General features: G+C 49.0%; 1 protein-coding gene across 2 annotated transcripts in view; it reads left to right on the forward strand.

The window, feature by feature from the left end:
- The window catches only part of GNAO1 (G protein subunit alpha o1), a 146,844-nt gene extending 133,756 nt beyond the window's left edge, over positions 1-13,088 (forward strand). The window contains exons 7-8 of one of the 2 annotated variants that reach the window (XM_057413473.1): positions 10,680-10,833; positions 12,515-13,088. In XM_057413473.1, coding sequence (XP_057269456.1) covers positions 10,680-10,833; positions 12,515-12,702 — 342 coding nt within the window. In that variant the 3' untranslated portion in view covers positions 12,703-13,088. Of the gene's footprint in view, positions 1-1,134; positions 2,721-10,679; positions 10,834-12,514 lie in introns of those variants that run through there. The other variant, XM_057413472.1, reaches the window with a different exon arrangement.
- Positions 13,089-15,171: the final 2,083 nt, after the last annotated feature.

Here is a 15,171-nt window from a genome sequence, read left to right on the forward strand (position 1 = left end):
TCCTCCTAGGAAACATTTTGCTTCTCTTCAGGCCTATTTCCAAGTCTCATGGTCTTCGTAAGCTTGTGTCTTCAAGTAGCGGTGCATGTACATTTACATGCAAGTTGTTTTCCACTTGCTGCCTTCAACTACAGCAAATCTCGCGCCCAAGTAAGCTTCTTTCTAGCAGATAAGCACATTTTCCATCAGTAAAGCATCACAGAGGGCAAGGGATCCATGAGCGTTAGCACCGGAGCCTTCCAGGGCTGCACTCCAGGCCAGACCGAGAAAGTGAGTTTATCAGACCAAATCAGGTACCGGAGCGGAGCTCTGTGCGTGACAAGTGTCAAGGCTGGACAGATGAGAAAGGATCTGCTCTTTTGCATGACTGCTCTTCAGCTCTTTTAACACAACCTGATGGTTAATAAGGTTTGGCATAGACATTGCTATACATCACAACAAGAAGTTGCTCACAGTGTGATTTTAGGCACAGCTCCAGCAGAGCATACTGCCATCCTAATTCCTCATAAAGAGGCACATTTTATATGATTTGTCACTGTGTATCGTTTTCTTTGAGAAAACTCCTCTCACCCTGTAACAGAGGCTGGATTTTTTCATGTCCTTTTCTCTTACTGCTCCAGGGAAAGGAAGGCACAGTTACCAACAGTGCTTCAGGGAAAGGAGGGCACAGTTACCAACACTGACCTCAATTCATGGACATTTTAGTTCTTCTTTCCATCAAAAGCTGAAAATATAATAACAAAGTCTGAAAATGAAACAAAAGTTAAGCCTTTTCACCAGGTTAAGCACTTGCTGCATTCCTGGCAGATTTCTTCTCTTTTTTGTCATCATGATGTGGAATTTCTGCTGGATTCCCCATCACAGCCTGTGTAACACTCAGTTCCCTCATCCATTTCATCTCTGTAGACTAGAAACAGCAACCCAGAATAAAAATATAGCTGAGTTGGCAGTCAGAGAGCATCTCCTCCCTTGCAGCAATCCTGGCCAGATCCCTGAGATGGAGCTGGCGTGGCTGGGTTGCAGCAGCCCCGTATGAGTCTCCCATATCCCTATGATAGGGTGCTTGCAGGCACCCTACAGATTTAGGGTTATGGGATTGCTTTAACCAGCTCTTTTTCCTTGGCTCTCTTATAGGCCCAAACTTATTCACAGAGGCAGTGGCTTACATCCAGGCTCAGTACGAGAGCAAGAACAAATCCACCAACAAGGAGATCTACACGCACATCACCTGCGCCACTGACACCAACAACATCCAGTTCGTCTTCGACGCCGTCACGGATGTCATCATTGCCAACAACCTGCGGGGCTGCGGACTCTACTAAAGCACCCTCCTCCTACCCTTCTCCCCTCGCACCCGCCAGGAGCATCCTCCGGTCCTGCGGACAGGTCCTCTCTCTTTCTTCTTTTTTCTCCTCAGAGGATGATGAGGAAGAAATCCATAAATCACTCCTTCTGTCCCAGAAAACTTTGCAGCAAGTTCTACTTTCCCCAGCCCCAATTTACTTTGGTTTGGTTTATTTTTGTTCACTCCCTTGCTGCCTCGCTCTACTCCTCCGTCTCAATTCACAGTGCTGTAGAGGGAGCTAACGCATTGCCCACAATGTGCATTTCAACTGCCAAATGCCAAAAATACTTCAGTTAAAAAAAAAAAAAATCAAAGCCTTAAAATACTGGTCAGCAACAGTCTAGTTTGGAACCGAAACTTTTTTCCTTGAAATTAGGGGATATTTTTGATTCTGATTATTTATATACTTTTTTTTTAACACTGTTTCTTTGGGAAGAGCTAGACACAATATGATCATTTTGAGGGTACCTTATGGCTCCAGTTCCTATCCAAAAGCCAGAGGGGTTGGTGTTGAATGCAGCCACCACAGCTTGGATTTGTATATTCTCCTTTTTTCCAGACAGCTATTTGAACAAGTGAAACAGCTATATCGAGTTCTGCTGGTGTCTGAGTAAGAAGGACACAGTAACAAAACCTACTAAGCTATGTCTAAAAGCATTCATTGCTGGTAACAGTTTTACCTCAAGTTTTTCTAAATTAATGTTAAAATACGTCTAGTGGTTTCAGTAACCCATTTCTGAGGAACTCTGGTGGATGCCACAGAGCTGCTGGGCGGTGGCAGCTGGTCTTGGACCCCTGGAGCATAGGTAGCAAGGATGCTCTATAGATGGCATCCTGATGGGGACCCCATGCACAGGGATGCCAGCTGGAGACCCGGGACCTTTTCCAAAGCACCTCCCAGCCTAAGTGATTCCAGCACAACCAGTGCTCTTGCAGACACGTAGCATCTCTTTCCAAACTTCAGCCCTGAAATGCTAGGGTTCACCAAAAATATTTACCCCTGGCTTTTTGTAGGCAGAGTTTGACCTTCAAGTAGCTGAAATGCAGAGGGGTGCTTTGGGAAACCTCACCATACTTGGGTGACAGCAAGGTGTGCAGGACCCTTACAGCTCTTTATCGCATCTAAATACCCTTGAGAAGCCTGACCTTGCACTCTGAGCCTCCCTGGCTGAACAGAAGCAGGTAGCTTGCCTGTGTCATCTCCTGCCTGGGCATCCAGGAGAGACAGCTCCAGATTCGGTGTCTCCAGTCAGGGCGTCCCTTCACCAGTATCTAAAGTGAGAGGGATGGTTTATACTGGCCATGTAGTGGCAAGGGAGGACTCAAGGAGCTGATTTGAGCCAAGTGATGGAATAGGAAGAAAAAGTGCAAGGAAGAGAGGGGAGAGAAGAAGAAAGGGCTGGGGTAGTGCCCAACACAGCCAAATGTGGGGATACAAGGAGGACAAACGTGTCTGGGCTAGGTTATGTGTGGCCATCTGCCTGCCATCACCAAGAGCTTTGGTACTGTTGGTGTGAAGGCAGAGGGGAGTGTGAGAGGTGGGGTTGTCACCTCCAGGAACATGGAGGGACCCTTAGATATCAACCATGAAAGCTTGTTTGGTGTCTGGGTGGGACAGCCACCTCCAAGGTCCTACTCAGGGCCTAACATGGGGACAGACAGACAGTGCTGATCCCTGCCTCTTTTCTGTGTCTCTTACCCTACATGATCCTGGAAAACGTGTGCCTTTCCAGGCCAGCCACAAGTTCATCTGTCCTCTCTTCAGAGCCCGAGCTAGAGGTATCCTTCAGGTCTCAGGAGGCCTGAGTTTTCTCCAGTGCCTGAGAGGGACAATATCTCTTTTCTTGCTGTGCCCATCTACGAGAGATGGTGTGAGAGCAGCCCAAAGCAGCACAGCCCAAAGGCAAGGGGCCAGGTGAGGGTCAGTGTGCAGGAGGCAGGGAAAGGAGCAGGTATGGTGGCACCAGATGGAGAGGACCAGCATGAGAAATTGGGGTGTGGGACAGTTTTGAAGAGAAGTTGCAGAAGGGAGATGGGGCAGGTTGCGTCAGCAGGAGAGCAGAAAGCGAAGGGAGCCAGAGTCCCTGTCAGACTGGACTCTGCCAGGACACTGCTTGTGGGATATCTTGACAAAACCCCAGTGAGGGAGGTGAGCAGGAACACACTGGGACTCAGGGGTGGCCTGCACAGGAAGACAAGGTGGCTTTCACCCTGTAACCAGCTCACAGCCAGTATGATTGGCAGCTGTGTCAGTAATCCCCTGAATGGCATTAAGTGATGAAACTGTCTTTAGTGTTATACAGTGAGGGCCTGCTGCTGCTCTGCTGGACACTAACGGCAATAACACCAGGTCTCTGTCTCCCTGCCCAGCACAGAGTACAGCCTTTCTCTTCACCATCTGAGCCTTAAAATACCTCCAGTGGCATTAGCCCCGCCACAGAACTGTTCAGCCAGCAAAGCCAGGAGTACCTCTGCTCCTCACGCCACATTCTACCTGCACGTCTTGTTTTCCCAGGTCCCATCCGCTCTCCCAGCTCCATTTAGTGCCAGTGCACTGCTGTACCACCATAAACTAAAGGAAGACTGATCACAAGGCCTGCGTGTGTCGTTGTATTTGGTTTAGCTCAGGATTTTCAGAGTCAGTGGGAAGGTTTTCCAAAGAAAGGATTCCCAGTGGGAACACCTGCCCAGTTGCCTGGTTCCTTGGAAGGGGCTAGCTAAAAGCACTAAGATGGTGCCTCTGCCACAGGAGAGGCAGGGAGCTAGCTGCAGAGGGGTGGGGATGCTCCTGAAGCTTGTCCCATGTGGGTGGCCGGGTCCCACCAGTCAAACCTAGCATCCCAATGTGCTCTGGGTGTCAAAATGAGGGCCGAAAAGCTGGGTGTTAGTTACATTTGGTACTGTCCTGGGTTTGGCTGTCCTTCCTAGTAGCTGGTGCAGTGCTGTGTTTTGGCTTTAGTCTGAGAGCAATGCTGATAACACACTGATGTTTTAGTTGTTGATCAAGGACTGTGATCAAGGACTTTTCAATCTCATGCTCTGCCAGTGAGGAGGGGCACAAGAAACCACGAGGAAGCAGAGACAGGACACCTGATCCAAACTAGCCAAAGGGCTATTCCATACCACAGCACATCATGCCCAGTATAGAAACTAGGCAGGAGTTACCTGGAAGGGACCAATCGCTGCTTGGGTCAGGCTGGGTATCGGTCACTGGATGGTGAGCAATTGCATTGTGCATCACTTGTGTTTATTGGTTTTTTCCCTTTCCCCTTTTAGCCTTATATTCTCTTCACCTGTTATTTCCCTAAGCATTATTATTTAGTGCTAGTGGTTTTGTATTATACTTTTGGTATTGGTCTGTTCTTAACTCAGCCCATGGGATTTACATTCTCTTGATTCCACAGCCCTCTGGGAGTGGGAGAAAACAGGGACTGAGTGAGCGGCTGCGTGGTGCTGAGTTACCTGCTGGGCTTAAACCACGACAGTCCTTTTTGGAAGTTCCCCCCCTGACTGGGGTGAGTCTCACATTGGGTGCCAAAAACACAAGTGATGCTCAATCAATAAGCACTACTTAACAACTAAACCATTGGTGTGTTACCAGCATTGTTTTCAGACTAAAGCCAAAACACAGCACTGAACCAGCCAGTAGGAGAGAGAAAAATAACTGTCACAGCTGAACCCAGAACAGGTACATAAAGTGTATGCAACTGCTAGGTCCAGAGTGCAGTGCTTGTGCTGGCGGTGAGGCAAGTCTTATGTTAAGCTCTGTCAGAAGAGTTTGATCATTAGCACTGGAATTCTGGAGATTTCCTGTTCCCATTCCTTACTGTGGGTGACATTTTATCCAAGTGAGTAAGTAACAGAAGCTGTTCCCAGTGCAGGCAGCACCAAGCCAAGGCTTCAGGACTTCCCAGCACAGAGTACACAGGAATATTTTGGTAAAGAAAATTGAAATTAACTCAACCCCAAACTCTGCCAGATCCTACCAAGTCACCAGTGATGGCTCAGAGTGCCTGTGCCGTGCTCCACGCCGGATTCAGGTAATCCATGCTTGGCCATGCTGACTGAGAGGTCCAACCGCCTCCTGAGAAAAGGGAGGAAAAGAGGAGAACATGTTGTCACACAAAGTCTTTTCTGTCATTTTCTTTGGCATATTGTATGCCTAAAGCTTCATTTCAGCAGCTGCTGCTGATGACATTCCCTCCCTCACACAAGTGTCATGAGGATTCACTGACAAAGGCTGGAAGCAACATTTGGAAGATGAAATGCTTCCAGTGTTAAACACTACTATTTCTCCCACTTGATGGCCGTGTATAGATTTTTGTCTTCAGAACGCCTGCCAAAGCATTACTCACTGCTGGCTTTCTGCATGCACCTAAGCCTTCTCTGACAGATGTGCCTTCTGCAGGCAATCTTTTGCCCTGTGCTTTTCCTAAGTACCAGCAATCCTTGCAGCAGTTGCCTAGAGAGAAGACCTTGAAATACATTGCCTGCTTTCAAAAACCCTTTTCTTAATGGCCCTTTATGTTTTGCAGTCAGGATTCTCTGAATTCAGACCCTCAGAGGCCCTGAGTTGTATTTCATTTGCAGTCCCCGCATAGCAGGGATGTTGCAACTGGCACAACTGCATCAGAAATCATACGAGGGCATGGAGGATGTATTTTAAAAGCACAGAGTTGAAACAGCTGTATATACACCCTGCTGCCCTTCAAAGCTAATGTAGGAAATTGCAAAAGATGCCCTTTTTGGAATGCAGAAGGTTTTTAATGACTCATTTTTTAATGACTTTTTAATGCATAAAAAAGATATGCACAACTATTTGTTTATTTGAACAACTGTTCAGTTCAAATAATAGAGAAACCTGTAGAAGGAAAGCCTGGAAACAAGCCCATAGGTGAGGCTGCAAGGTTGAGCTATAGAGCACTGCTCCTTGGGAGGATGCAGAAGCTGGGCTTGTCTGGAGAGCTAGCAATAAAATACACATGTTAAAATAAAGCCGCACACTTCAAAGAGCAGGTGTTGCTCAGCAAACAGAGCTCACAGCCTGGTTCTCAACCAGGGCCAAGGAGCCCGACGGAGCGGCAGGGCAGCAGGAACACTCGGCCAGGCCATCTGCCTCTTCGTCTGCTCACACCGTGCTGTCCCTGCTGCCCCTGCCCTCCCATGGGCCCATTGGCTTCCCACCGCCGCCTCCCTGGAAACACTGCCAGTTAAATCTCCCTCAGGAGTTTTGTATCAAAATAGCTCCCTGCCTTCAGCTTTCCTGGTTGGCCATTGCCTCCATGGAGGGGAGAGCAGCCTCGGGAGGAGGCTGGTGTGCCTCCTCAGTAGGTGTGATTTTGTTTTACAGGGCACTAAAAGTATTAATGACAGCAGTCTATATGTAATGTACATTGAAATGTATCTGGTGATTTTAATCTACTGTGGCATGGGCCCAGTGCTCGCCTGCAAGGGAACAGGCTTTGTTCTTGGGCCAGGAATGCAATCCCAGGAGGTTAGGATGGAACACAGATGCCCTTTCGCCAGAACATCCCCTTCTGCCCATTCGCTGCTTGACAGGGAGCAGGGTTCAGCTGTGGGCGGCAGACATCACCTACAGGGCATTTTGCAGTTGATGCTGTAAAATGGACCAGCCCTGCACTGTCAGCCTGTGCAGTGGGTCTGAGGAATTTGGGGCCGAAAAATCTGGAGCCAGGGAGAGTTGCTGAGTTCCTGGGAACAAGGTTGACCGTTTGTCAAGTCAATTAGAGAAGCTTAGTACTAGTGTATTTGTGTCTTTGTCATGGGCCAGGTTTGTCTTCAGGCTTACAACCAAAAACTCCACCACCATTTCCAAGGAGACTAAAACACTCATTACAATCTGATGCCAGAGGCACCAAGGTCAATGAAGGTGGTGCTACTAAGCATCATCCTGAACCACCCACACCCCTCACACACTTGTATTCCCAGCACACACACAAGAAAGCAGAAATGTGGTCTGGGTGGCACAAAAGAGCAGACCACAATCTTGCCTCCACCACCCTGGAGGAGAGACCAGACAGAAACACTGTCCTCAGGCACCCCAAGACTTGAGTGTCCATTATAATTTCTGAGCTCCTGCAATGACACAGGTAACTGATGCTGGCAGATACAGGTATGTGACCTATATCAGACGTTACACTGAGAATGTGACTATGGAAAGGGTTTTCTCACAGGACCACTCACATCCAAATCAAGGGCCTGTGAGATCTTTATTTGTGCTGCAAAAGCTGGCTGGCAAACATGAGCAAATGTGAGCCTTAAGCATTGACGTGTTAATAAGAGGAGGAGGACCAAAGCCTCCCAGATAGCACCGTGCAAGTAGAGGGAGAGGGGAAGGAGCTGGACTGGAGATAGGGTAAAACCATCTCCCAGAGAGGACAGCCCGATTCTCACTGGGCAAATCCTGACTGTCCTGTGGTGCAGGCAAGTGACTCCAGGACTAACCCCCCTGTTCCAGGTGGGGAGAGGGGATCATAGTGAGTAACAACACAATTTTCAGCATTGCCCGAGTCTCACCAGCTTTGCCAGTGCAGAAGCAACCCTGTGGCACTCAAATAGGATTGCTTAAAGACCAACCATTGCCACATTAAATAATCCAGTCCCTAAATCAACATCCTCAGCCCTACTTCCCCACCTCCCTTTTCCCCCCTTTCAGCTCGACAAGTGACTATCACCCTGCCTCTGGGCTCCCTGCTCCCCACCACATTTCTTCCCAAAGGATCGCCGGAGGCTGCCACCATTTTCCTTTTGCTGGCTTCCCGCTGAACCGTTTCTCCTGCATGTTTGATGGCCCAAACTATTAATGTAATTTTGTATGAAGAGTGACTGTCCATGGGTTTAATAGAGCATTAGTTACTGTAATAATTTATTGGCTGTCCGTAATGTATTTATTAGTTACAAAACCTTAATAAAGTGCCAGCTCTTTTCTAGTGTGAGAGTGGCTTTATTGTGTGTCCCTTGAGTGTGTCCAGCTTCTCGAGCCAGTTGTTTACCCTTCGTCTGCTCCATGCGCATACACACACATCAGTTGTCTGCCACAGCCTCATACACCTGGAAATCAAGAATTTGAAAATTGTATGACCAAAAGCTATTAAATTTTATTTAAGTATTTGGTGGAATTTTCTTTCCCCTGTGTTTGAAGTAGAACAACTTCACCGTTGTACATCTTTGTTCCTTGGCTTCTTGAAGTTACCCTTCCCCTCCTGCAGTCCCTTGCCCCACCCACGATTTTCCATTATTTGGGTCATGAAATAGAAGCAAAGAACTGGAAGAAACTGAGAGAAAAATTCCCATAAACCTCAGCAAAGAAAAATTAACCATGATTCCCGTTGGCTTCGCTGATTTCCTGTGATGTAACTTCAGCTGGACACATCCTCTAACACATATTCCCACACATCCCATCCTGCAGATCTGAATTAAAAGGCCAGCCCTGAGAAAAACTGATGGCCAAGAGGAAAAGGATTGCTCTTTGCTAATTCATATAGGGTTATGTTATAGATTGCCTCCCGGATGCTAGCCTGCCTCAACCTTCTACACTGGAAACTTCTGTTAGGTCATCAGGGTTTTTTTTTTCCCCTGCACTGGGTACATGCTTTATTTCAGCGGCTCCTCCAACACCATCAGTTCCTTATTTAAATCTAATACATATATGGGACAACTTGGGATGAACAAGGTAAAAAAACCAAACCCCAGGATCCTTCCCATGAAAGTCTCAAACCCAGCATTTTTGGAATAGCCACAGGTCAAGACGACCCATGTTGTTCTGTGGCAGTTTGTTTTCTCCATGAACAAGGATTTTTGTTTCTTTGTTTTTAAAAGATAAGAATAAAACAAAGTCCTGAAGCTTTTGAAAGTGCAGTGAGGGATGCCATCCCTTGCTGCTCTTTGTCAAGGAACCACGGGTGTAATCTCAAAGCCTTTCAAGATGAAATCAGACATCTGCTAAATTTTGCATGCGAAAGCTACAGTTGAAGTGTAGCTAATAGAATGACTCACAAATAAAACATTTATGGAAAACTCCTAGATGTGTAATTGGGTCATCTTTTCATTAGGAAACGCGTGTGTTCTCCCGAATCTTCAGCAAATCCAAAGCCTCACCACCGCCATCCTTGGTGCACCTCTAAAAAGTGGCTCTCTCTGGGGGGCATTTGCTGCAGGTGGGTTTCCCACTGGCTGCTGAGCACCCTCCTTACCCTCTGCTCCATGCAAGAGTTTTCCTGATAAACCCCCATGTGAGCAGCTGGCCACTGAGCCAGGACCCCAGGAGGGGGCTGGGGAGAGGGGCACAGTGGGTCCAGCGTCTTCAGACTGCACTAAGTCCTGGTTCTGCACCAGAAGCTTTGCTCATTCAAATAGTGAGCCAGGTGGGTACATGCAACAGGAGCAGCACACAGACTGCCTGAAATGGCTCCTGACGTTCTCCCTGGAGCACAAGGGAATGGCTTTCCTGTTTGTTCTAAGTTAATGATGGAGAAAATTTGAGACCCTGGAGAGCTGTACCTGTCATGTCCAGCAGCGCCTCCACACAGCAGTGGGTGCATGTGCCTGCAGAGAACCCCTGCAGCAGCTTGAGTGAAGCATAAAAGTAGTTGATGGGGCTCTGCAACAGCTGATTCAACACAGAACAACCTCTCCTTCCACTCCTGTCTATTCTCCACCCCTCTCTGGTAACAAGTTCTGTAGCAAGAGTGGAAATGGCTTTAAATGGCTTTTGTCCACATGTGAAAGGGCAATTCTAAAATGACAGGTTTTAGATATTTCCCTCTATTTGTGCTCCTACTAAAACCCTTCCGTGCCAAGGGCAACGCCTCAGCACCAGTCTGACCACATGGCACCGCCTGGCACAAGTTCTCTTCCAGGCAGGTCCATAGGATCACCCCAGGTAGCCAGAACTCCCGCCATCTGGCTGCCCCATTTACTGGCTGTCCATCCTTGCTTTAGGCTCTGAAAGCAATGCTTCAGGGGTGCCCAGCCCATGCAGAGACACAGGCCTCTTTCACACTTCTCAGGTAAGGCCTGTGACGAGCTAATGACTTTTTCTGCTCTTCCTTGAAGCTTCAGGTGTCAGTGCTGCTGGAGCAGCCCCACAGGGATCTGCCCCAGCCTCCACAGTGCCTTGTCCTTCAGCCCAGAAGGGCAGTGCTTCATTTCCGCCACCTTTGTAACTATCTCACAATTACCACTGTCTTATTTCAGAGATTCTTTTTTGCTTTCTAACCCTTTCAATTCAGAAAGATGTTCTCCTCTCCTCTAACTCACTCTTTATCTTTGCCTTTCTGTCTCCCCTCTCCTCCCTCCATGCTCCCCATTGCAGAACCGCATGCACGAATCTCTCATGCTCTTCGACTCCATCTGTAACAACAAATTCTTCATTGACACCTCCATCATTCTCTTCCTCAACAAGAAAGACCTATTTGCTGAGAAGATCAAGAAATCACCTCTGACCATCTGCTTCCCTGAATACACAGGTACGTACTGGGGCTGGCGCAGCCCAGCATGCCCCCACCACCACGCCACTGGGGATGAGGGCTGCAACTCAACCCACAGGGGGCAGAGGGGACAGGGCACCATTAGGGTGGCAAAAGCACTGTCCTCCTTCAAGAGCTGCAGTGGGGCTCAGAGACACCACAAATGAGGTGGGGTTGTGTTCTGCATGAAGTCAGTTCTTGTGGCATAGGTGCACAGTCAAGAGGTGAGCTTTAAGGAGCCTGGCCACAGGGAGCTATGGAAAGATGAAGCCTTGACAGGAGCTGACTGCCTGCCACTCGAGCCATGGTATTTGATGGTTCCTGAGAAGTTCCTGCTAGAGGAGCCAAGGCAAATGGTCCCCCAAGCCACGTCCTCCTAGGAGTGCCTTTGTGCAGGGCACAGCTGGGGGAGGAAAGGGCCTCTTTACAGCAGGTCTGAAACTACAACAGAATCACATGGTTTTGGGCGAAACTGTCTTGTCTTGGGGAAAAGAAGAAAACCCAAGAAAATGGGGTAAGAACAGATCTCGCTTCTGAATTCTGCAAGAAGGAACAATCAGCTCGGATTCAGAGGCTCCAGCACCCCCTGCAGATACCAGGATGTCTCTGAACTACTTTCACTCAGAGCACACCCTCTGCCTGGACACAATACCTTGGGGACAGGGGGTCCACAGCAGGGCAGCCCCCATTGCCCTACAGCAGAAGTGCACTAGTGTTTCCACTGGAGGTTCCGCACTTTCTCCATCATGGAAGCTGCAGCGCTTTTTACCCAGCCACCCAGCAGAACATCCCAAACTATCCCACATGAAGCTGTACGGCACAGCCTGGCTACCCCGGTGGCACCAAGCCACCTCCCCCTGTCCTTTGGGAAGGAGGGGAAGTGGTGAACTGGAAAAGTAAAACAAATCCCCATATAAGAGCAGCTCTTCCAAAGGCTATTCCAGGGATGTCATTCAGGCTTTGCAGCTTCCTGTGAGGAGCTGGGCGCTGCCTTAAGCAGCTTAACACAGTAATGCCCATTTTCCAGCTCCAGCATCTGCCCTGTTTCAGCCCTACAGAAACAGGCAACAGCACATCTCCCAGCAGCTCCTGCCACACCAACCCCCATCACCCATTCCAATATGGGGGTGAGGCCCATAGCCCCCAGAGGGGCTCAGCCCCACTGTGGGTGCCCAGCCACCACCCATGGTTGGTACTGGAGTGGTCACCAACCTGACACACTCCCCACACTCCACTGGGATGCGTGGTGGGGACTTACCAGTGATGTCAGGGCAGCAGCAATGCCAGAGGAGCATCCTTGTGGAATGGCCCAGCCAGGCACTGCTGGGAGCTGCTGCCTTTCCCCAGGGCCTTAAAAGGGAGCAGGCAGAGAGGGCAAAGTAGCCACAGCTGGGGAGGCAGGAGTCCCAGTGGAGCCCAGTTGCTCTGTCATTTGGGGGAAAATGGGGCCGGATGGGGCGGAAAAAGGTAGCTGGGGAGGGGTGAAGAGAGAGATGGGGCAGGAAAAGGGGTAAATGGGCCATGCTGGGGGGGGGGGGGGGGAAGGAAATGACCATAAAGAGGGGTTGCCTGGTTTTGTTGGAAATAAAGCACTTTGCAAGCAGCGAGGGGCAGGGTGCATGGCCAGAGGGTGGCAATCCCGGCCCTGACCCCCCTGCTCTGTCCCCCCCTCTGCCCACAGGTCCCAACACCTATGAGGACGCGGCCGCCTACATCCAAGCACAGTTCGAAAGCAAAAACCGCTCCCCCAACAAGGAGATTTACTGCCACATGACGTGCGCCACAGACACGAACAACATCCAGGTGGTATTTGACGCCGTCACCGACATCATCATTGCCAACAACCTGCGGGGCTGCGGCTTGTACTGACGCCCCCCCAGCGCAAAGCAACTTGTGGGGTGGCGGCAGCCCCAGTGCCAGGAGAGGAAAGAAACATGAAAATAAAGATTAATAATAATAATGATAATAACAAAAAACCCAATGCAACCACACACAGACACACACAGACACACGCACATGCAGGAAAAACAAGTGAAACAAAGCGAAAAAAAAATTGAATGAGAGAAAAACAAACCATGATCATGCAAGTTGGTAAATAAAAAGGCATAAGGAAAAATTATATATATACGTATATAGAGATATCAAACCCACACCCACCTCCTTCATTTGTCTGAGAGCCCTGTGCCCCTGGCTGCGTCCTGGGGCAGCCCTGGGGCTGGGGCAGTCTGCCTGGCCCCATTCCCAGAGCTGTGGGACAGAGAGGGTTGCGCCAGGCTTGTGTGCAAGGGGGGCTTCTCCTCCCAGCCCCCATTTGACCGTGCAGGTTTATTTTTTTATTGCTATTATTACTATTATAATTACTTCTTGTGGGTTGGCTTTTTTATTTCATTATTATGATTAATTACGCCTCTTCCCAGTGCAGGGCTGCTCCCGCCTGCCCCAAGCCCCACCGGCACCGCCAGCCTCCAGAACCCAAACCATTCATTTTTGTCTTTGAAACAGAGGGGGAAATCCTAAAACCTGCCCCTGGCCAAGTGTTGAAGGGAAACACCAACAGCAACGAGGCCTGTTCCTGCTCCTCCCATCCTGGCTGCTTCAGGAGGGAGGCTGCAGGGAGAGCATCCTCCAGGTGCTCCCTCCCTGGGGTTCGGGGTTTTAAGGCAGATGTTTCCGACTCCCCACCCCACTGCAGGGCAAAGCCAGTGCCAGCCAGGGGCCTGCGGGGGCTTCCTCCCGTTTTCCCTCCCTCATGGTTTAACACCTCCCCGCTGGCTCTGCCGGTTGGTACCCAAAGCACATCTCGGCCCCAGCAGAGCATCGGGGTCACACAGACGTTGAGTTCATTTCAGGTTTTATTTGGTTCGGGGTTTTTTTTTCATTTAGGGCATATATACAGATTTTTTTGTTGATTTTTATTAATTTTAACTTCCCAGTGGATGCTCTTTTGTGCTGCCTTCCTCCCCCTGCCCCGTCACCCTGTCCTCTCTCCCTGTTAGTGGATGGTGTTTTTTCTCTCTCATGTGGGGATGTTCGTGCTGCAGAAAAAGAAAAAAAAAGAAAAAAAAAGAAAAAACTTAAAAAAACAAACTTAAAAAAAAAGCAAGGATGAAAATTATTTTAAAATTTTGAAAAACACACACAAAACCACAAAAAATCGTTAAAAAAAAATATAGAAAAAACGAATGTAGTGTTTACATTGAAGCCACCGTTTTCATGACCAACCCTTCATCATTTCTACTTTGTTTAGTAACCAGATGTCTTCACGGCTCCACTTTTACGAGTTACCTGTGGTGAAGAAGAGCAGGCTCAGCTCTTCCAAAGAGAACAGATCCATAAACAGGAAACTAAAAATAAAATAATATTATATATATATATATATATATATATAAAGCACCAGGTCTTTCTAAGCCTTTCTATTACCAATCAGTGAGGTTTCTGTGATATATTACACACTGCCAATCTCTTTCTCTGACTAATGGAAAACTTCATGTGTAGCTCAATAAAGAGAATGTTTGTCTGTACCCTGGGCTCTCCCCCTGCGCCTCCACCTCCTTGTTTTCTCCCCCTTCCCAAGGAAAGAGGAAAAAAAAAGGACTGAACCTTGCAGTTTTGGGTGTTCGTGCCTGGTAGTGCAGGCAGAAGGGGCTGGGCTGAGCTGGGTGGAAGGGGAAGCCTCGAAGCTCTTACAAGTGGCTCAGGTTGCTTCAGAGCAGCACCAGGAGCAAGAAAATACTTTGATTCCTTTGGGAGTGCAGAGGTAGCCACCAGGGCAAGGCCTCTGGTTTGTGGCAACATCAGAACCCCCCCACCCCCAGCACATGAGGTTTTTGCCATAGGATATAGAGGAAGGCTGTCCAAGAAAGCTGAGACTTTCAGTCCCTGCTGCAGGAGCAATCTTGGGATGGTTTGGGGGATTTTACCCCCAAAATCTGGGGTTTCCTTACAGTTTGGGCTGGGTTTCTTTCTGCATTCCCCTCCATCGTGGGCCCCGCAGCTCTTGCACACACATCAGGCCCATGACTCAAGATGAGCTGCCCCATGCCCAGCCTGGGATTCGCCATCCCCTCCAGTACTTCCCAGCCCCATGGTGAAGATCCATAGGGAAGGTTACCCAGCAGCCAGAAGCCCCCAGCCCAACTTTAAGCCGGGTCCCCTTCCCAAACGTCACCCCCTGCCCACAGAAGGGGAGGCTGGCTGGAAAAGATGCTCCATTGCACAGCAGCACCTCCTGCCCAGCTGGGTTTCTCCAAGGTTCCTGCTGTTCACAGCAATCCAGAGGCAGCTCATGTTGGCAGGAAAGTCAGTCAGGCCCTTCTTTGGATAACCTCCTGTCCTGGG

The sequence above is a fragment of the Pezoporus wallicus genome, unplaced genomic scaffold, assembly GCF_028554395.1.
Source record: "Pezoporus wallicus isolate ANWC-B61680 ecotype Strahan unplaced genomic scaffold, APGP_CSIRO_Pwel_v1 contig_13568, whole genome shotgun sequence".
NCBI classification, from domain to species: Eukaryota; Metazoa; Chordata; class Aves; order Psittaciformes; family Psittacidae; genus Pezoporus; species Pezoporus wallicus.